This window comes from Brachyhypopomus gauderio, chromosome 9 (genome assembly GCF_052324685.1).
Source record: "Brachyhypopomus gauderio isolate BG-103 chromosome 9, BGAUD_0.2, whole genome shotgun sequence".
Lineage (NCBI taxonomy): Eukaryota > Metazoa > Chordata > Actinopteri > Gymnotiformes > Hypopomidae > Brachyhypopomus > Brachyhypopomus gauderio.
Genome location: NC_135219.1, coordinates 670282 through 692617, shown reverse-complemented (window position 1 = coordinate 692617; position 22336 = coordinate 670282). Strand labels below are relative to the sequence as shown.

Here is a 22336-nt window from a genome sequence, read left to right as displayed (position 1 = left end):
GTTCAATTAGTGGAAGCGGTCGGCAATCAGCATGTGGGGCCATCACTACAGTCGGTATTGCTGGAGCCTGGGAATAGTAAGCTTCCACCTGGCATTTTACTTTCTAGAGCTTATCTTTCCTTTGGTAGAGGCCAGACTTGGGTGCCGGTGGTTAATGTGGAGACCAGGGATGTGTGGCTACCACCCCGTACTGTGTTGGGAAGTCTATTTTTGGTAACGCTACAAACCAAAAACCCGGTGGTGACTTTGGAGGAGAGGGTTGAAGATCAGGGGAGTGTTGCTGTTATACAGGCACTACATGTTGGGAGTCCGCCACTAGACCTGTCTAATCTTTCTTGGCCTACCTTGTCAGTAGCTCAGGGACAAAGGGGGAAGGAGTTGCTCCAACGGTATAGTGGGGTCTTTAGCCAAACTGAAGGTGATCTGGGGTGTACCAGCTTAGTACAACATGAAATTCCATTGATTGATGATACACCAGTTCGTCAACGCTATCGCAGGCTTCCACCTTCCCAGTATGAGCAGGTTAAGGCACACATTCAAGAGCTTTTAGAGAGGGAAGTGGTGCGGGTGAGCTGTAGTCCCTATTCCTCTCCAATTGTGGTGGTCCAGAAAAAGGATGGCACTCTACGGTTATGCGTGGATTACAGACAATTGAATACAAAGACGAGAAAGGATGCTTACCCATTACCAAGGATTGAGGAATCTTTGGACGCTTTGGCTGGTGCTCAATTGTTCTCCACCTTGGACCTGACGAGCGGATACAATCAAGTCCTTATGGCAGAAAAGGACAAGCAAAAAACAGCATTCTGCACTCCTTTCGGCCTATTTGAGTTCAATCGAATGCCCTTCGGCCTTTGTAATGCGCCCAGTACTTTTCAGCGACTCATGGAGCGCATGTTCGGAGATGAGCGCTTCCAGTCTTTACTACTGTACTTGGATGACATTGTGGTTTTTTCCTCCTCTTTTGAGTCTCACTTACAGCGGTTGGAGATGGTTTTGGGAAGATTGCAACAGCACAATTTGAAACTCAAACTTGAGAAATGTCATTTTTTTCAGGATGAAGTCCATTACCTCGGACATGTGATTTCGGCCTCGGGGGTAGCGACTGACCCTGATAAGATTACCGCGGTGTCGAAGTGGCAGCGTCCAACAACGGTGAAGGAACTTAGATCTTTTCTTGGGTTCGCTTCCTACTACAGGCGATTTGTCCCTCAGTTTGCGAGATATGCTGCGCCGCTTCATAAATTAGTAGCCGCCCTTCAAGGAACCAAATCGAGACCTAGGCTGAGCCCACTAGATGGGCATTGGAGTGACGAATGTGAGGAGGCATTTTGCCTACTCAAAGACAAGTTGGTAACTGCCCCCGTTTTGGCATATGCAGATTTTGCCAAGCCTTTTATCTTAGAAGTAGATGCAAGCCATACGGGTCTGGGGGCCGTGTTGTCCCAGGAACAAGAGGGAAAACCACGTCCAGTAGCATACGCAAGCAGGGGGTTGCATCCGACAGAGAGAAATATGTCCAATTACAGTTCCATGAAATTGGAGCTTTTGGGGTTGAAATGGGCCATTACCGAAAAATTCAGGGAATACCTATTGGGGGCCAAGTTTACGGTGCTAACCGATAATAACCCTCTGAGCTATCTTCAGACCGCGAAGTTGGGCGCAGTGGAGCAGCGCTGGGCCTCACAGTTGGCCCTCTTTAATTTTGATATCAAATATCGACCTGGAAGCACCAATAGAGCGGCGGATGCTTTGTCCCGACAACCTGACTTACCTGCACCTTCTTACATAGAAGACCTTGCTCCCGGGTTCTCTGTTCCATCCATTGGTCCAAGTTTGTCTCCGCGTGTTGGTTCTCTGGCTACTATAGATGCCCTTCCCATACGTCGAAAAGTAGATCTCGTAGCCCTGCAAGCAGTAGATCCAACCATAGGAGCGTTTCTAGTGTATTGGGGGCGGGGCCGACCCCCTTCTTCTGAAGAGCGAGCAGTGGAAAAGAAACCGGTGCTGGGGCTGGTCAAGCACTGGAAACGGATAAGAGAACGAGGCGGGGTGCTCTACCGCCTGACTCATGGGCCGGGGGAGTACAAGGAGTTGTTGCAGTTGCTGTTACCAGAGACCTTACAGGCCGAAGTACTTACTGCTCTTCATGATGACCATGGCCATCAGGGGTGCGAACGAACAGCATACCTAGTGCGGCAGAGGTGCTATTGGCCCCAGATGGGGAAGGACATCGAACGGTGGTGTCAGCAGTGTGCCCGTTGTGTAGCAGCTAAAGCTGGGTTCCCAAAGGTACGAACTTTTCCAGGCCATTTGGTTGCCTCCAAACCTCTGGAAGTACTGGCCATAGATTTCACCTTGCTTGAGAAGGCCAGCGATGGTCGAGAGAATGTACTGGTGGTGACCGACGTGTTTTCAAAGTTTACACAGGCATTCCCTACTCCTGACCAAAAAGCCAACACTGTGGTACGTATCCTGACCGAGAAGTGGTTCTATGTGTATGGGGTGCCGCAACGAATACACTCTGATCAAGGCCGGTGCTTTGAAGGTGAGATGCTAAAAGCATTATGCAAATTGTATGGCATACAGAAAAGTCGAACAACACCATACCACCCCCAAGGAAACGGACAGTGCGAAAGGTTTAACCGCACTATGCATGATTTACTGAGGACCTTGCCAGTAGAGAAAAAACGAAGATGGCCACAATACTTACCCCAGTTATTGTTTGCATATAACACCACTGTGCATCAGTCCACAGGCCACACCCCGTACGAACTGATGTTTGGGAAGAAACCTCAACTACCCATTGACGCACTGCTGGGCGTTGCAGAAGAAGAAATAGTGGAGGGTATGGTAGGAGATTGGGTGCAAGAACAGCAAGAGTTCCTACAGTTTGCGTATGCAAGTGCACAGCGGCAACTAACAGCGGCTACCATGCGGCAAGGACCGACCTCATTAAAGTGGGTGGCCCCGGTACTTCCGGACGGTACTATAGTCTACAGAAGGAATCACGTTCAAGGTCGGAATAAGATCCAAGACACCTGGGATAGTACGCCATATGAAGTGGTGAAGTGCCTGGATGGAAGTGGCCGAGTTTACACAGTTAGGCAAGTAGACGGTCTAGGTCCTACCAGAAACCTGCACCGGTCGGAGTTGCGAGTGGTCCCGGGACAAGTTACACCCCCAGCGGCTTCACAGAGAGAACACCCGAGGATGGTTGAATCAGTGGAGGAACATTTTCCAGAAAGTGGTAGCGAAGAGGATTCATTTTCTGGCCAGTGGATGGTGCGGCGAGAGGCGGTTCCAGAGTTCGACCTGAACATAGAGCCAGTAGGAGACCTTGCCCCACCAGAACAGGAGTCATCCGCGTCAGTGGCATCAGTGCCAGTACGGCGTTCAGTCCGGAAAACTGCCGGCCAGCATTCAAATTTGCATAACCTCCCACGATCAGTGACCTTCCAGCGGGAGGAGGTTGGGGCTACAGCTCAGCCCAGTGTTAATACGGTCCAGTGTTTCTTTAGACCATGGTGACCCTGGTGGCTTGGTTGTCACCGGGACGGTGACATTTCAAAGTGGGGGTGGATGTGACGGGTAGAAGTCTGGGGCAAAAGGTGAGACCGTTGGGTTAAAAATGGCCGCTTACCTGTAGCGACTCTTATAGCCTCCTTGTGCGACGGGGGCTCTGTACCGGCAGGAGGGTGCTTTTATTTTGACGCTTGCATTGTTATTGATTTCGCTTTCACCCGCTATATAGTCTCGCGTAGGGGGGACGAAGTATCGTTTGATCTCGTGGAGGCAAATCTGAGCGTCGGGAAGATCGGGTGAAGTTATTTGGCATTTTAAACCTTTGGGGAAGACCCTAGGAACGGGACTGAGCTTGCTGGCGCCGCGGGTGTGTGAGAAGCCCACATTTATACAGGTATGGCTAGTTTTGTTTAGACACTCTGTAAATGCTGGCAGTTATGGTATGGTGTACTACTGTCGTAGTATCGTCAGGCATTGGTGTTTTTTTAATAGTAACCGGCGGTCCCAGTCCAGTGTATTAACGGTTTGTTTGTTTATTTGTTTTAAAAGGAGATTGGGGGCTTTCTGAACCAGCAGTGTTGGGTGGCAGATTTTGTGTGGCAAGTACAGGCCTCGTATATGCTATGGTATGGTATGTGGCTACACGCACAGGTAGTTAATTGTTTGTATGCTTTATAGAGTCCCGGGGAATATCTGGAAGTACTACAAAGCGAAGTTGTGCGGTGCATTCCACCTGCTACAGTTAACCGGTATGCATAGTTAGAGGCATTTTGGCCTCAGTGGGTCAGCTTTCATACTAATATGTGGATAACCATTCCTTGTGTTTTTTTAGGTCTGTACAGCCAGCAACAATAGCCACTGTTTTTTTTCTTCCCCTTTTTTTGGGTATCTCTGCATTATACTTTAACTAGTTAATAACGGGACGTCTTAGTGTTATTTGGAGGCTTTGCAGGGTGGTTTTTAATACCCTCCCCTGGTTATTCTGGTGCCCTGTTTATTTGGGAACGACGATTGGGAATAGCACGCTGAAAGGTAGAGGATATTTAGCCCCTTTACGCTGGGTTTCTGTCCCCCCGCCGGATGGACGGTTGCAGTGTCACGTTTGGTTTATTTTGATTTGATTAGTGTGGGTGACTGGAAGTATATTTATGTAAGTTTTTCTCATTTTATTGTTTGCTTACTGAATTAATGGAACGATAGTGGGTAATTTCTTACGGGGAGGTGGAACCCAGGCGGGCATTGTTGGTCCGTTTCTGCGTGGTTATTCTACTAGGCGGCCTCTATAATCTATCAGGGCCCAGGTTGTGCTAGGGGGAGGTGATTTTAGACGTGGGTCCGATATCGCTTTGATGTGTGTATCTGTCAAATTTCTTGTCCATAATAAAACTGTTAATGTACCAGCCTCTTAATGTTTCTGGGTGCCTTGTTTAGTTAATTCTTTGAGTTGGCTATTGAATAGCGGTGGAATACGGTACTGTGGGGTCACACGTTCCTAGGCCATAACGGACGTTCCCAGCAGGTCCCCTCGAAGTCCTGGCGGAACGTTCCCAAAGATACATTCACAGGACGTTCGGTGACGTCCCCGTATAGTCGTTGAAATAACGTTATTTTTGTTACATTTAGAGAACGTTTGAGAACGTCCGGACGTGGTCCCGCGACCGTTGTCATGGTGCGTGCGTGAAAGGCAGTCAGCTGATTTAGAGTTTTACTCACTAATAAAACGTATCTCTGTTCATTGTGGCATAAATCTAAACAATCAAAGTATATACATTTTCAGGGAACTGTTACTGCCTCTCTCCTTGTATCTGCAATGTATGCGCTTAGGCCAGTAGGGTTTGCAAATGAATGAATGAAAACGTGCGCACGATTAAAACAAAACGTGCGCACGAATTGTTAATCGTGCGCACGAATTAATAAATCGTGAGCACGAATTACAGAAAACGTGCGCTCGAATGGTAAAACGTTCCCTCGTTTAATTTTTATTTTTTACCCATGTCCCCTCCCGGGCTCGGTAGTACGAAGCCCGTAAGGTGACATCATGTAAAAAAATAATAACGCGTGGCCACGACTTACTAACGCGTGCGAACGCCTTACGCGTGGCCACGACTTACTAACGCGTGCGAACGCCTTTTACTAACGCGTGCGAACGAGATAATTAACGCCTGCGAACGAGATAATTAAGTATTACTTTATATAAAGCCAGGTTTATCTTCCTTGGGCAGTCAGTTAGTGTACATCCCCTCCTTGGCAGTCAGTTCACGAACAACCCTGGGATCTGCTTGTTTTGCTGTGAAAAAATTAACTTTGTTGCCGCGCGTGAAAGGCGACATTAGTATCTCGTTCCCACGCCTTAAATATCTCGTTCGCACGCGTTAGTAAGTCGTGGCCACGCGTTAGTAAGGCGTTCGCACGCGTTAGTAAGTCGTGGCCACGCGTTATTTTATTTTTTACATGATGTCACCTTACGGGCTCCGTAAATCTGTAATAACACTGCATGGTGTAGTCAGGACGAGCACCTGACTGATGGCCTAGGTGAGTGTCTCTGCAGGTAGCTGTCTCTTTGACTGAACTTGTTAACTGTGTTAAATGGCTAAAGCATTTATTTACCTTGTGAATTTCCAAAATATATTTATAGCCAGTACACAGTTAAAAGTAGATGTGCCCCGATGGATGGAAATATTTAGTGCTAAATGTACATTTGAGTTGTATTACACTAATCCACCATGAGAGGGCAGCACAGGTTAGTTTCAATCAACTCAGTGGTCACGTTTATTCATGAAGAAAACTATCCTCTGTCAGTGCAACATGAGCTGATCTGCTGACCCATGTATATTATATATGTATATTATGTCTATGTGCTGACCAATCTAATAATGGTTTTACACAATCATTTTGTATGCAGGTTGTGCCTAGAGTCAAGTTTACCAATGAAAAAAGTCACCACTCTGAAATTTAATTCACATGAATGTAACATTGAGGGCTGTAGACTGAACAATTTTTATTGAACATACAAATTACTACATTTTAAATTATATCTCTCAGGAAACATGTAAAATGTAAACCTGACTCCATTTAATTTACTTCAGGCATCTTCAAAACAAAACTCTGCACCTCTAAATCTACTCAGGACCCCACCAATTAAAGAACTATTTTGTTGATTTGAGTGCCAGGAAACGGGGACGTCGCAGTGGCCGTCAGGGTGTGGTCGAACATCACTGGACACGTAACCAGGCACCCAGCTGAAGCAGTGGATCATTACAATTGGCTGCACCAGTGTGTGGCTATCAGCAGCCTATTATAAGCAGACGTGTGTGTCAGTGTAATAGGGGGATTCAGAGCTCTTCCAGCATCTTGATGAGAGTTCAGAACATGTACGTTGGAGAATGAGGGAGTGCTCTTGTGGACTGAAGAAACTCTCATGGAATATCCACACGTAGCATAAATATCTGCGGGACATGCAGATAAACGTTAACCTGCGATGAACACAGTTTACTCCAGTAAACCCCAGTCTTACACTCTGTTCATGGGTCTGTTTCACTCCAGAAGGAAACAAGATAAATACATTTAAGAAAAGAATAAACACAGAATAAAGTCAAATGAACAAAGTGGTATATTACATGTGTTAGTATATTTAATCAAAACATCTATAACATATTTAGAGATCAGTGATGCAAACATGATGTTGTTGACATAACATTTCAGTATGTTGTTGGGTTGAACAACCAGTGCAGTCCTACACAGTTCACTTTATTGACCGCACTGGTCTCAGGGGGCTGTGCTTAAACCACAGTGGTTGTGTGTTGATTATAGAAATCAACAGATTCTCTAAATCTGAGGCAATGCTGCATTCTGATTGGCTGCTTGACTGATTGGACTCCGGTCACTTTTATTTGATATGCAGACTGAGGTGTCCATTGTCTTCACTGTACCTGTTTTGTATGTACTACAGTGTACTAAATACTCATCTGCAGTAATGATGGACAAACCATGCATACTCAAGGCTAGGGACTTCTACTGTGTTGACATCATTATGAACTCATGTGCCTGAAATTACCTGAGACTTGGGACAGTTGTGGAACCCTAGCTGAAAACGGAGCCAATTATTTCACACAGTCTACATCTCTGTGGGACCATAAGAGGACACACTCCTTTGTAACTGTACATAGTTAATTTTAATGGGATCAAAAGTCACTCATATGCATACTAGGAAACTTGGTGAAGTTCGTTTCACGTTTGCATATTCAGAATTCTTTCTTCAATACCTTTTAAGTTAAAAGTGTTTAAAATGTGCAAATTCTTATTTCTGACAACTGGTTGAAATTCTGAAACCCTTAAATGGTAAGCACAATAAAAGTCAGAAGCAGTTGGGTAAGATAATAGAGTAAAATAAATTAAGCAATTATGGATTAATTAAGCAAGTATGGATTAGCTCCAGGGACCCTGTTACAAATGCACAAGGTGTCTGCCACAGAGAGCCCTTTCCCCCCTGGGAACTCTCATCTTGTTCCAGAGACCCCTGTTACAAACGCACAAGGCACTTGCAAAGGAGAGCTAATTCCCCTCTCCGAACGCTCATCTCTTATACTTTAATCATAAGCACACACGGTGTCCACGAGATGAACATGAAGTGATTAACTAAATATGATTGGATGAACATGACATAATTAACACATGATTTGACAGATGTATATTGGCCCCTCCCCTCGCATGCCCCCTCCACACTCAGCATCCTCATGATGTCATGGTGGACTGAGTGCCGCCGTGGCCCCTTCCAGGTGGAGATTGGGGGGGACCGGCCGGCGCCTCCAGCGAGGTCAGTTTAGGAACATCAGAGGAACATCAGATTAGGACTGAGCCGAGGCCGTCCAGGGAGAAGACAATACACTTCTGAGGCCTACTGAAGCCATAATTAACACACATATATGCAAAGAGCCCTAACATATACATCTAATGTGTTTAATATATTCTAAGAAAGCCTGGCATAAAGGGAAATCATAACATTTCCATCACACAACCAAGACAAACATCTAAAACTTTGTTTACATCAGGAATAGATGTATTTTTAAAACATGTTATTTTAAATATACTCCTGTCACCACTGCAACGTCTAAGGCACCATCTACAAATGACCTTAACACGGACGCAAGTGGCGGTCGTAAAGGCCCCAGAGCACTGCACACTCTGTTTTTTGCAATAATTTCAATACCTTTTAAACAGTCCATCTAAGACCACCAAAGTAGTAGTATTACATTAGGTGCATCCTAAATAACCTACAACTAAAAAGCTTTTAAACTGTCTATCATAAGTCCACAAAACAAGGTTGTTGATTAGGATGCACTTAATGTACTATAACTTGTTTTATGCTCCTATGATGGACATTTTAAAAGCTATTGAGATATTTGACAAAATGTGCACTTAATATGTATACAACTTGTTTTTATCTTATGAAGGATCATTTAAAAACTATTGAAATTGTTGCAGTACTCTGGAGCCTTTACGACCGCCACTTTTGTCCATATTAAATTAATTTGTAGATGGTGACAGTAGTACATTTAAAATAACGTGTCTAATTCCGAATATGTGAACGTGAAGCCAACTTAACCAGAGTTACAAGGAAGAGAAACACATCAGGCATGTTGGATGGCAGAGATCCAGAGTGTTGCAATGCTTATTAGTTTGTATATTATGATGGTGTTTAACCTTGTTTACCCTTTTAATTTGTTATAACATTTGTACTGTATAAAACTGGGTTGCGACTTAATGACAATGACAAAATGTGGGGCCCAGGCTGAGACCAGTTGAGAACCCCTGTCCTAGATTACAGAGCTCTCGAGAAAATGAAACAAGGTCATGACCAAAACAAATTCATAGATCCCTTACTGCATTAATAATATTTAATGCATTTACCATGAAAAACCAAAAATCTTAGATGTAGAATGAATAAAAACCATGTGTGAAATACAATATGGCATCAATCCTTCTTTCAATTTAGGAATAAATAATTAAACCGTGAATTTATAAATTACACAGAGGAGACTGTCTTTGTGTTAATAGTCAAGATTAAAGCAACATTTTAAAAAAATGGACATAAAAATTGAATTGACAAACACTGTATTCCAAGGCCAGAGAACAGAGCAGTGGTGAGGTTTGGGTCACATTATCCCAGGTCATGTCATGAGCCAGGTTATCTTTCACACTGCATATGAGTTTTTGGAATTTCGCTTACAGTGGAAACAGACATCAAACTTAACAATATGACTTTTTTTCAAATTTCTAACTTACTTTTACCTTTACTTACTTTACTTACACGTAACACTACGTTTTGTGTATCTTGCATATGCACATGAACCTGACATTCCAATGAAAATTTACAGATGTAAATGTCAGTACAGGTACAATTACAGTGGGTTTGTATTTAGGTGTCCAAAGCCTGCTGCATTTTTTATTCAATGCTATCCATATCATCCGTATCCATATAATCTCCATTGGTCATATTCATGTACAACATGTATTTGACAAATAGTGAAATTATAAATTTTGCTTACATAATTACATTTGTACATACTTGCTGATATTATTAAGAGTTATGTAAACAAATTCAATATTCTCACTTGCATTCCATAGTATAGTCTTAAATATACAGTTAAAGTGAAGGGTTTGGGCATGCCAACACATTACATTTTCATATTCTTCTAGTTTTTAACACTTTTGGCATTTTCTAATGCAGGTACATGACAAACACCAGGGATCGTTTTTGAGGACCACAATTTAGTACATATACTTTGGACTTCTTATAAAGGCTTACTTGGATTATCATTACTACTCTAATATATATGACAAAAAATACCATAAAGCAAAACTCCCTCAAAAACCAAATGTTTCTCTCAATATATTATTTTAAAACACAATAAACTTTTCAAATGTACTTTAAATGTGGACATTGTTCTCAAAATGACATGAGACCAGGTGATCCTGACCTTAAAATAATTGATTTGTGTAAGTTGCTTAACATGCATCATGACCATCTCAATTGGGATTCATGAGTTAATAATTCATTTGAAAACAACTCTTTACTCATCAAAACTGATGATATAAAAAGGCACCCGCTCTGAGGATCCAGCACTGGTTAACCAGCCATGAAAGCTGTTGTGCTTGCCTTGACTGTGGCCCTTGTGGGTAAGTTATTATCAGATAATGGTTTCATTTCCTCAGAAACATTAATTGGAATCTGTATTCGAGCTGCACATCTTTGTAAAATGGTTATTTATCTATTATTTTCTTACTTCATTTAGCAAGTCAACAGATTAACCTAGGTAAGTGTTTTTTTTTTATAAACATGAGGTTATTCTCATTTTAGACACACTCAGACATTATTATTTAAGGTATTTCAAAGATGAAATGTATTTCATAAGTTCCAGACTTTGTTGCCGGTAAGACCTTTGTGTACAACTATGAGGGTCGGATCTTGGGTGGTGTGCCTCAGGAGGGCCTGGCCAAGGCTGGTGTGAAAATCAGCAGCAAAGTTCTCATCAGTTCTACGGCTCAGAACATATGCGTCCTGAAGGTAAAATAATTTGTCATTGCATGAAATAGGAACTGTGGCTATGTCATCAACGCATGCATGGCTAGTTTGTGCTTTTAAGAAACTCTAACAAAGATTTGGGATCCTTTTGTGTTCAGCTCTTGGAACCCAAGCTCTTTGAGTACTCTGGTGTCTGGCCTGAGGATTCTTTCACTCCTGCCACTAAACTCACCTCAGCACTGAAGAGTCAGCTTGTAACTCCCATCAAATTTGAGTACTCTAATGGTGTGGTTGGAAAAGTATTTGCCCCTGCTGGAGTTTCATCTACTGTTCTGAACCTGCACAGAGGTATCCTCAACATCTTTCAGCTCAACCTGAAGAAGACCCAGCACGTGTATGAACTGCACGAGGTACGAGAACACATTTCTTTTAATATCTCTTGATGTTTCAGTCACATTCTGATCCACCATCTCAGCTCAAATCATTTCATTTTCCAAGGATGGAACTCAGGGTGTCTGCAAGACCCATTACATGATCAGAGAAGATGGAAGAACCAATCACATTGCTGTGACCAAGTCCAAAGACCTGACCGATTGCCATGAAAGGGTGATCAAGGATATCGGTTTGGCCTATCTTGAGACATGTGTTGAATGCCAGCAGGTGAGATCAAACATTATCAATGGGTTCAGTATTTTTAAGTGAGCATTAAAACTGGTAAAGTGTACACCTTCTAGAACTCATTCTGTTCTCATCACAGAGACTTAAGAGTCAGACTGGAACTGCAACCTACACGTACGACATGAAGTTCATTGATGCTCAACCTGTGGTCTCTGAGGCTAGAGTTGAAGAGGTCCATGAGTTTTCAGCATTCAATACACTTAATGGAGCAGCACAGATGAGAGCCAAGTACGATCTATCGTCTCGTATTTTCCATCCTGTCACTGCATTGATAAAATATTGTATGAAAAATCTAAAAAGTAATTTTCCACACCAGCCAAACGTTGAACTTACTGGAGGTGCAGAACAAGCCCACCGCTCCTAGCACTGACCAGTATTCAGCCCGTGGAAACCTACGTTACGAGTTTGGCACTGAGATACTTCAAACCCCTATTCAGCTTCTGAAGATCAACAATGTACAGGCTCAGGTATCATTGCTCATGTACATTAACATGCATGAATATGTTTTCATGAATCTTTCTGAAAGAAACATCTTGTTCTTTTACAAGTGTCATTTTTTTTATCCCATCAAAACTTTTTCCCTTACTTTCAGATTGTGGAGGTCTTGAAGCATCTGGTTGAAAACAATGTAAATAAAGTCCATGACGACGCTCCTTTGAAGTATGTTCAGCTTGTGCAACTCCTGCGTTTTGCAACTATGGATGATATTGTGGCCATTTGGGCTCAGTACAAGACCAAGCCTGATTACAGGTAAAATTCCTTAGAACATTTCAATGAAATACAGTGCAGCGTGATTTGTGCTTTTCTAAAACTCTTCTTCTGGTAGACGATGGATTCTGGATACGATACCTGTTATTGGTACACCAGTAGCTTTGAAATTCATCAATCACAAGTTCCAAGCTGATGAGCTAACCAAGCCAGAACTCATCCAGGGCCTTCTGTTCACTTTGCACATGGTCAAGGCTAATCCTGACACTCTCCGCATGACTGCTGTGAGTAGATACTTTTATCCTTATGGTAAATGAAGTTCAGCTGACACTTATAAATGCTAAAAAACCTTCTGACTTTCTGCTATGTTGGACAGAGTCTGGCTCTGGACCCAAAAATCAAATCGATTCCAATGCTGCGTGAGTTGATCATGCTGGGCTATGGTTCCATGATTGCCAGATACTGTGCTGAAGTTCCTTCATGTCCTGCTGATCTCCTGAAGGTAAAACGTCTGATTTATGTGTATAAATCATCTCCTTTAGATTCAATTACTTTTCTTAATAGGTATCAAATGGTATCAAATATAACAATGTAGACAACCGTAATTTGGAAACATGATCTGAGTTAAAGAGAGGAAAGAAATACACTGTTCAGTGTGATGAACATTTGCATGTAAATGTTCATTCATTCTAATGGACGTGGTCTAAAAACAAACACATTTCATCTCTGAATTTTTCTCCTCAGCCGATCCATGACATTGTTGCTGAGGCTACTTCCAGAGCCGATATGCATGAACTCACCCTGGCACTGAAGGTTCTGGGCAATGCAGGCCACCCATCTAGCATTAAGCCCATCATGAAACTCCTCCCAGGATTTGGATCTGCAGCTGCAAATTTACCCATGAAAGTGAAAGATAATGCCATCTTGGCCCTTAGGAGAATTGCCAAGACAGAACCGAACATGGTAAGCATCCCATGATGATTGATCATAATATGCATTTTAGCACATTTTCAACCTGGAGCTCAGTCTAATTGCTCTGTTTTAGGTCCAGACGGTGGCACTTCAACTGTATATGGATAAGACTCTTCATCCTGAACTGCGTATGGTTGCCTGTATTCTGCTCTTTGATACCAAGCCTTCAGTAGCTCTTATGTCCACTATTGCTGATGCCTTGGATAAGGAACCCAGCATGCAAGTCACCAGCTTTACTTACTCTCACATGAAGTCTCTGACAAGAAGCATGGCCCCTGATTTCGTCAATGTGTAAGAATGTCTCACTTTTCAAATTATAACTTATATTGTTGAACTTTAAACTGCAACCCAGAAATGACTACTGTGAATCTTACAGGGCTGCTGCAGCTAATGTTGCCATCAGAATCTTAAGTCCCAGACTGGACAGACTGAGCTTCCGTTTCAGCAGAGCCTTCCGTGCTGACGTTTATTTGTGTAAGTGTTAAAGAGCTTTGCTATTTTTCCAAAGACGGTAAATTACAGTTAAATATGTAAATGATTTTATCGCTGAGGAATAAATGTTTATTTTACCTTCAAAGCTCCTGTTATGCTTGGTGCTGCTGCTAGCGCTTTCATCATCAATGATGGTGCCAACATCGTGCCCAGAGCTGTAGTGGCAAAATCACGTGCCTACCTGGCTGGAGCTGCTTCTGATGTTCTTGAGGTAGGACGCGCACTGTTTGAGGGTGTCAGTGCACTCATTTAAATGGTGAGATTTCTTATTCTACAACTGAAATGACCACTTATTCTTTCATCCAGGTTGGTGTGAGAACAGAGGGACTCCAGCAAGTTGTGACGAAAATCCAAGCTGGTAATGAGAACACCGACTGGATGACCAAGATAAAGCACATCATGAAGGCAAGAAGACAACATTAACATTGAATTCAATGAATTTCAATAGTTTAATCTGTATCTACTTCATCATATATTTACTTACTCTGTTATTCCTCTCCAAATTGAAGGACTGGAGAAATTTGTTGCCAACAAATCAGCCACTGGCTTCCATGTACGTCAAACTCCTCGGACAAGAAATTGCCTTTGGCCAAATTGACAAACACCTAATTGAAAGTGTCATGGAACAAGCAGCACAGGTACTTAATTATGCAATTCTTTTATTCAAAAAGTAATGATTATTTACGTGCCAAAACTAATCTGTCATTCGCTCTGTGGAGGTTGCTACAGGGAAACGTGAATACCTGAGGGAGATTGTTAGGGCACTTCAGATTGGGATTGATGTCCAGTACTCCAAGCCCATGATGCCAGCTGAGGTGCGTCGCATCCTTCCCACTGCTGTTGGTCTGCCGATGGAGTTCAGTCATTACACTGCTGCTGTTGCTGCAGCATCTATCAATGGTAGGGCTTCACTTCAACATCACATCCTGGCTAATGCACGTCATTAGTTCTGTTCGATTAAAGGTGTTCCTTGATATCTTTTAGTTCAGGCAACCATCACACCTCATTTACATAAGCAAACAGAGCCCATCACTCTTGACCACTTGAGGAAGACTAATGTTGAGCTGCATGCTGAGGCCAGACCAAGGTACAGTACCACAGACACGTTTCAATTGAGTCAGAATACAAGCCAGTAAAACACCATCAAAATGTTCCCATTGTTTTTTCTTTCAGTATTGTCATGCAGACATTTGCTGTAATTGGAGTGAACACTGCCTTCATTCAGGCTGCCGCAATAGCCAAAGGAAAGATCCATATAAATGTGCCAGGAAAACTTAGTGTAAGAGCTGAACTTCCAAAGAATAACTTCAAGGTGGAGCTTGTACCTGTGGCATGTCCCGATCATGTTGCAACCATTAGGTAATGGAAGAATCTCTTTATTGTATTTTTATTCTAAAAAACATAAAGCATTTAATAAAACAGGTAATAAGTTCCATTTAGATCTTGCATATCGTCAGCTTTGATTTGTCACTGTAACCTGCTCCAACAGCTTTGAGACTGTGGCTGTAGCCAGGAACGTTGAGGACCTCCCTAGCCAGAGGGTTGTGTCTCTGGCACCTCCAGCACCCTCAGATGCTCAGCCCACTTGGTTCCCAACTTCATTTCAAAGGACATTGTGTGGTGTCATCCCCAAAATTCGCACGAGGGCATGCCTAGACATTTCCTTCCGCAACGCTGGCTTTATTCACAACGATCTTATTTACTACATTGTTGGACACCACACAGTTCGTATTTCAGTGTCAAAAGGTAATTTCTCAGTATAAATCATGAATAAGATCTGTTGTGATGTTTTACCTATAGGAATAAAAATATGGGAAACTTACTCTCATGTTCACTTTAGCTGATGGCCCTGCCCTTGAAAGACTGGAGCTTGAGGTCCAACTTGGTCCTGAGGCAGCTGAAAAGCTGAGTAAAGGAATTAGCCTTGTTCAAGATGAAGGCTCAGAAGAAAGTAACATCCTGTTGAGGCTGAGGGAAATGCTGAAGGCTGGACTGAAGAACATCGGGTCAAGCTCATCGAGCTCCTCTTCCTCAATCAGCAGCAATCAGAGTCCCAGCAATTCCAGCAGTTCCAGTAGTTCCAAGAGATCCAGAAGTTCCAGTAGTTCCAAGATATCCAGTAGTTCCAGTAGTTCCAGTAGTTCATCCAGTGCTCGCACATCTGAGGTAAGTTTAGAGTGAATCACTGATTTCAGGATGTATGTGGTCTTCCAGTGCTTATTTTTATTTCTGACCTTCTACAGAAACAATCTTATGAGTCATTCATTATTTTTTCCTAGGCCACTTCTACACGTGGAAGCTTCCAGCAATTCCATAAGAACAAGGTTTTCAAACATAAAAATATTTAAAGATTTAATAATGCAGTGCCTAAACTGACAAATGTATTAAATAATGAGTTTTCTGCTTTTGTGGCAGTATTTGGCCTTAGAGGAAGTGGCAGGGACCAGCAGCTCCAGTTTTGAGAAACAGGTACCACAAAGTCTCATGTTGTGATTTTAAATATGACCAACACAAGGCAAAATTTTAGGTCCATGAGAACCACTTTAAGTGCTAAAGGGTCTCTTTACATTTTTAGGCTAAATTACTTGGAGATTCTGTTCCACCTGCCTTTGCCATCATTGCTCGTGCTGTTAGAACTGACCGTGCACTGGGATATCAGCTTGCTGCTTACTTGGACAAGTCCACTTCAAGAGTCCAGATTGTGTTTTCCTCAACTGCCCAAAATGACAAATGGAAGATCTGTGCTGATGGTGTTCTGCCAAGCAAGCATAAAATCGCTGTAAGTCTGGCTTTCTGTAGCAGTTTTCAAGACAAGACACCAACTTTTGCTAATGTACATGTATAGAACTTCAATTGAGCATGACTCTTTCCCATTAGGCCAAGCTTGCGTGGGGTGTAGATTGCCAGGAATATTCTGTACATGCCAAAATTGAGACCGGCCTGCATGAGTCAAAACTTGCTGCCCGTTTGAAGTTGAAGTGGGAAAGACTCCCAGAAATCCTGAACATTCTCAGCATCTACACCAAGAGGTACATTAATGAAGATCAAAACAACAAATGTCTTTCACTGTGATAAACTGAATCACACTTACTTTTTTCTTTGCTTTCCTCTTTGTTTTTCCTACATTAGGACATCAGACTACATTACAGTGGTAGCTCCTTTGGTTGGAATTTCTGTTGACACAACCAATAACAAGAACAGACAGATTGTCTTGATCGTCTCTATTTCAGATAAGGACTCTGTAAACATTGTTTTCAGGTGTCCAAAGGTGAGAAACATTCTCTTCATGGCATAGCACAATGTGATATTTCAATACTTTAATGTATTTATTATTTTAAATGCTGTTCATTCTTAATTGTAGATGACACTGTCAAGGAAAAATGTGCCTCTTCCGATTTGCCTGTCCCATGACTATGATCAACATGCTGCACTATAAGATAGACATCTTATATCTATCTTAGGTATGTGTGCCATTATTGCAAAATTGCTCAAAAAGGCCTATTTAATTAGAATGTAACAAAGTAAATCATCATGTAAAATAAATAAACAGCATCCCAAAAGAAAACTATGTCTATTGTGTATTTTCTGGTTTTTTTTGTACTGATTGTACTGATGTATGCTCATAGCCTTCAGTATTTTCTTCACTCAAACTCAGATCAGGACTACACCACTATGAGTTATAGAAGACCACCAGTAGATTTCAATTATACTATGACCATGCCTCAAGTACCAGTTCAATAGGTAAAAAAGGGAATAAAATGCAAAACCTCACACACCATATTACCACAAACAATTAATAGCCTACATCACTTTATAAAAGGGCACACAAAAGGACAAGAGCTCAAAAAAGGCACAAGCTAAAGGAATATTACTCTAGGAACAAAGAAAACAGTGGCTACGCAATTTAATGAACAACTTTACACTTTTCTCTCCAACTGCATCTATTTGCTGATATACTGATACGTTGACTCAATAGGAATCGTATCGTATGACTCCATGTTCTTACAACCTCATTCCCCCGTGTGATGACATGATTTGCAGATCACATGTGTTGGCGCCCCGTGGTGTCTTGAGCACTACTCACCACATTCTGAGGGTAGACACAACTTCATAGAGACTTCTTTTTATTAGGCATTGGGAGTGTTTATTCAACCCTGTTTACCAGTTACTGTTTACCAGAGTTATAGGGCCTTAGGTGCTTGTACATCCCACAGACATCCACTATCTGTTGTAGCTTCTTTGATAGGGCCTTATGAGCTTCTTCCTAATGTTATTTTCATATGTTCTCTCATATGGTCTGGGGAGTTTGTACTGAGGTTCTTAGAAACATTGGTAATTAATTGGAGCATCAAATCATGCTCTCCCAAATAGCTCAATTTCACACCTACAGCGAGTTCAGAAAGCTGCTGCAAGGGTCCTGACACACAAGAGAAAGATGGATCATATTACACCTGCACTCCACTGCAGTGCTTACCTGTCAGTTTTAGAATTGATTTTAAGGTTCTGGTGATGGATTTTAAACGTCCTCATTGTAACACTGAGGACGAGGCAAGCGTGTTGGCACACACACACACGTTTATTCACACACGAAACATCCAGCGCGCATAGCGCACAGCAACTCGTTGAACACGAAACATAGACATTGGCATTTGACAAAGACAAACACGAGACGTTGCGCGAACGCACATTAAATAGACGAACTACATAAGCCCCAAGTGATCACTAGATGAGCCACAGGTGAGACAGATGAACACGCTCATATACAACCACACCCACGGACATACATACACGTACATAACCAGATGTAGATGACATTAACACATGCCCAAAAGGAGGGGTCTGGAGCTGTTCCGTGACACTCATGGCTTTGCTGCTCTTTACCTTACTGAAATGATTGTTCCAGTCAGGTCTCTCGGGTCTTCAAACAGCAATCTACTTGTGAATCCTAAAACCCGGTTAAAAATTGGAGAGGGTACTTTTGAGCACTATAATAAAAATAAAAAGAATAAATTCCACTTATATAGCACCTTTCCGAATCCCCAAGGATGCTTTACATACAAATAGTAGAAACACAAATAATAATAATAATAAGAAGAAGAATTTTTAATTGAACCCTGTGTGGTATTTATAAGTACACCATGATTACATGAATTGGGACAAAATTGTAAATGGAAGGATTAAACAGCTAGCAGGTTGTCGTAAACCATGAAATTAACTTACCGTGAAGCATTTTACCTTAGCTTCAATGTCGTATGTAAAACGAAAAGAAAATGGTGATTAGCCCAATCTAGGTAGCTAGCTATTCTATATACACATTTACTAGCCTAATTACATTTTTTTACTTTTTTATTTAACCAAGTTAATAATATTTAGTTAACTATACTCCATTTATGTGAAGAATGGTGCCAATAAATGATCAATGTAAGTTATACAGATAACTTAATATATACAAACCTACAATAAAAAACTATAATTGATTATAAACTATCAAACTAATCGATTAACTAATTAAATACATTAGAAAATAATTACACATACTGATATTGTTATAATGATAACACCTCCGCAATGATAGGACATAGTAGATTTCATCTTGTTTGCCAGAGTTCTCTAATTGTATAATTATCTCACAATACTTTATACCCATTCCGCCCTGTAGATAGCAGCATTGTGTCATTGAATCACCATTTCAGTCAGTATTATACTTCCAGACTCTTCCATTCATTCAAAGGCGTTGGAAATGATAGATCCGAACCGTTATTAAATTGACCACCCTCCAGGGCTCTGACGTTTTGATTTCGGTGCAGAGTGAGATTTTGTCGGCAAAGTCAGGGGTGGTGTTGGTGTGGGTGTCGGTAGGTTGTATATATATTTGCAAAATGTTAAACACAAGGAGAAATGCAATTATGATGTGCACAAGTGACAAGGAGATGTGGAGACTGAATGAACAGTTTTGAGAATTTCAATTCTGATCTGAGAAATGAACCGAATCGACTGAGAAAAACTGTAAACATTCAAAAGAGCAAAATCTACAGCTAACAGTGTGACTGGGAATGAATGTAAGACATTTTAAAGAATTAAACAGATACCTTGGATCTGAGCGACCTGAACTGCCGGCGAGATTTCTTCTCAAGCCGCACGTCAACTTTTTTCCAGATGCCTTTCTAATTTACACTGCAGAGAATAATTTTTTCCGCGACCCTTTCACAATGTGGTCTTGGCTTCCTCGACTCTTGAAGCAGCGACTGGTAAATCAGGGATGATTTTAACTCTGGGTATTTGGTAGTGATTGAGAGCAGGTTGGTGGGAAGGTCCTGAACGATGTTTCCCTCCTTATTTTCACCATTCTTCCAAAATATTGCCACACCATCTTTTGGAGACCAGCTGCTCTGTGAATATTGGGGAGATTCGTGGCTTGGTGTCTCCAAGGAGTCTCTCTGCATGTGCAGAGCACAGCTTGATCAAACTTTCACGAGTTAAGCTCCTCTGTGAGACACGAATTGGCACAACCTCAGTCCTTTCACCACGGCGTCTTCGCTTTATAAACTCCTTAATCTCCAGAGAGTCGGGAATGATGTTTTCCCTCTGATTTTGATAGCCAATGATGAGATCTGTTTGGTGGGAAGTTCTGGAAAACTGTCCCTCTCGTCATCTTCACCATTCACATCATCGAATGGCAAATCTGATTTGATCAATTATAGAAAATTATACTGAGAGCAATGAATAACTGTAACATATTACGTCTTTAGTAAAATATTACCACACTAAATCTCACCTGAAAACCCAGTACTTTGGGCTTCCTCTGTCTTTGAGCTTTTCATGCTTGGGGCAGACATATCAGAGAATCTCATCTGCTGGTCCACCTTTAGTCTGTAGTAGAGAAAATGGAGACATGCAACTGATTAATCAAGTGCTTGTAAACTATGTTATCCCAAGACGTTTTAGATTTGATGTACCTTGTGGAGTTAACTGTTAATGCCTCATTCATGATTAACAATTTAGTAATTTTCAAAATCCTCCACAAGGGGCGCTATTAGTGTTTTTATGTGCATGCTAAAAAGGGAGGAAACCGGTGAAGCTTCACGAGTGACTGAACGTAAAATGGACACAGATTCAGTGTTATATCGCCGGTGGATGGCGCCAGAGCTAGCGAACTAGTAGCGTATTGAATCATATATGTGGATCTGAGGTAAATAAACTGGATATTTTTTTTCGGCGTGTGATATCGGAAGTGTGGCGTGAGAGCGTGTGAAAACGGTCAAATGCGTGTGTCTCACGCTCAATGCGTGAGAGTTGGCAACTCTGTGTCTTTACCAGCAACCTGATTCCCATTGGTTAACCTGGTTTTTGTGACTGCTGTCCCTTTGAGATGCTGTGGGGGTATAAAAGGAGAAGTTTGTGGGTGCAGGGGGCTCTTGCTTTTCTTTCAACCTCTTTGGGGCTCCTCTTCTTGCTTTTCTGGGTTCTTCTCCGTGAGGCAGTCTGCACCGGTTGGTATCTGTTTCCACGAGCTATTATTGTTACTTTAATCTAGTATGGTTATTGTTTTATATTTTGTTGGTTATGGAATAAATCTGGTTAATTGTGTAACCACGGTTTTCCTTGGTTATAGCTATACTGGGCCAGATGAGCTCATTGTTAGTATCAGTTAAAAGGTAAATCAATGCTAATACCAATTCCCTCTAAAGTATCCCATCTGCTGCGCATGTTTATGATAAACCTCTGACAAAGCAGGCTAAGCAAGGTACTTTATAAAGTTGGTTAGGTATATACTGTAACCTGCACTGATCTATTTGAGAAGTCAGTTCTTTTAGATTCTTAACAACTATAATTTGGAGTCAGATATTTTTTAAGTTTTATGCACGTCAATCCTTCTTCTGCACCTATTTCCATCCTTGGTTGTAGGCAAGCAGGTAGGTTAGTTAAATCCCATAACTAAAACCCCTACAAATTCTATTTGGCGAATTGATTTAAGAGTAAATTAATTACCAGTTATCTAAGGATCGCGGAATAAAGAAATCCTGTGTTTAAGAATTTCTTTCCCATTTGACGTTGACCAGTCATATCTTAATTTAAGTAGTAGCTCTCTCTCTTAATAATACAGAATTGACCAATCGATAGTTTAAAATCATCAGTGGACGTAACAAATCTGTCACCAGCGCATCACTTCAGTAATTACAGATAATTATGTTAATGAGAGGCCTATATCATGTGTAGTGTTTTAACTGAGGACAAGGATGACGCAAGTGCAGGAAGTAAAAAATATATTTAATAAAGAAAACTAAACATCGGAACAGGGAATTACAATGACTAGACACAACTAAGTAGACAGGACAATACACTAAACTTAACCAAATAACAAAGAGGCAGGCTTACAACTATGGGCATCGAAACGAGGAGTACTTAAACTAAATACTAAATAAGAAAGACATAGAATCA

The 22336-nt window shown here is 41.6% G+C and overlaps 1 protein-coding gene across 1 annotated transcript; it reads left to right on the top strand.

Moving 5' to 3' along the window:
- The first annotated feature begins 10656 nt into the window (after positions 1-10656).
- On the top strand, positions 10657-17462 carry LOC143522630 (vitellogenin-like). The gene is made up of 27 exons (XM_077016353.1): positions 10657-10701; positions 10818-10838; positions 10938-11089; positions 11206-11457; positions 11546-11707; positions 11805-11953; positions 12042-12192; positions 12318-12475; positions 12552-12717; positions 12810-12935; positions 13178-13396; positions 13479-13696; positions 13782-13879; positions 13984-14108; positions 14204-14302; positions 14407-14535; positions 14617-14797; positions 14882-14984; positions 15071-15256; positions 15387-15643; positions 15738-16063; positions 16177-16221; positions 16313-16366; positions 16473-16676; positions 16775-16926; positions 17027-17165; positions 17259-17462. Exons 1-27 carry the CDS (start codon positions 10662-10664, stop codon positions 17331-17333), a joined length of 3987 nt encoding a protein of 1328 aa, XP_076872468.1. The 5' UTR covers positions 10657-10661; the 3' UTR covers positions 17334-17462.
- Positions 17463-22336: the final 4874 nt, after the last annotated feature.

What these genes read in the sequence shown, in the direction of transcription:
- LOC143522630 (XM_077016353.1), top strand. Translation starts at nt 10,662, where the DNA reads ATGAAAGCTGTTGTGCTTGCCTTGACTGTGGCCCTTGTGG. An exon ending in ACACTCTCCGCATGACTGCT is followed by an intron (nt 12,718 to 12,809) that starts GTGAGTAGATAC and finishes TATGTTGGACAG; the next exon opens with AGTCTGGCTCTGGACCCAAA. An exon ending in GTCCTGCTGATCTCCTGAAG is followed by an intron (nt 12,936 to 13,177) that starts GTAAAACGTCTG and finishes TTTTCTCCTCAG; the next exon opens with CCGATCCATGACATTGTTGC.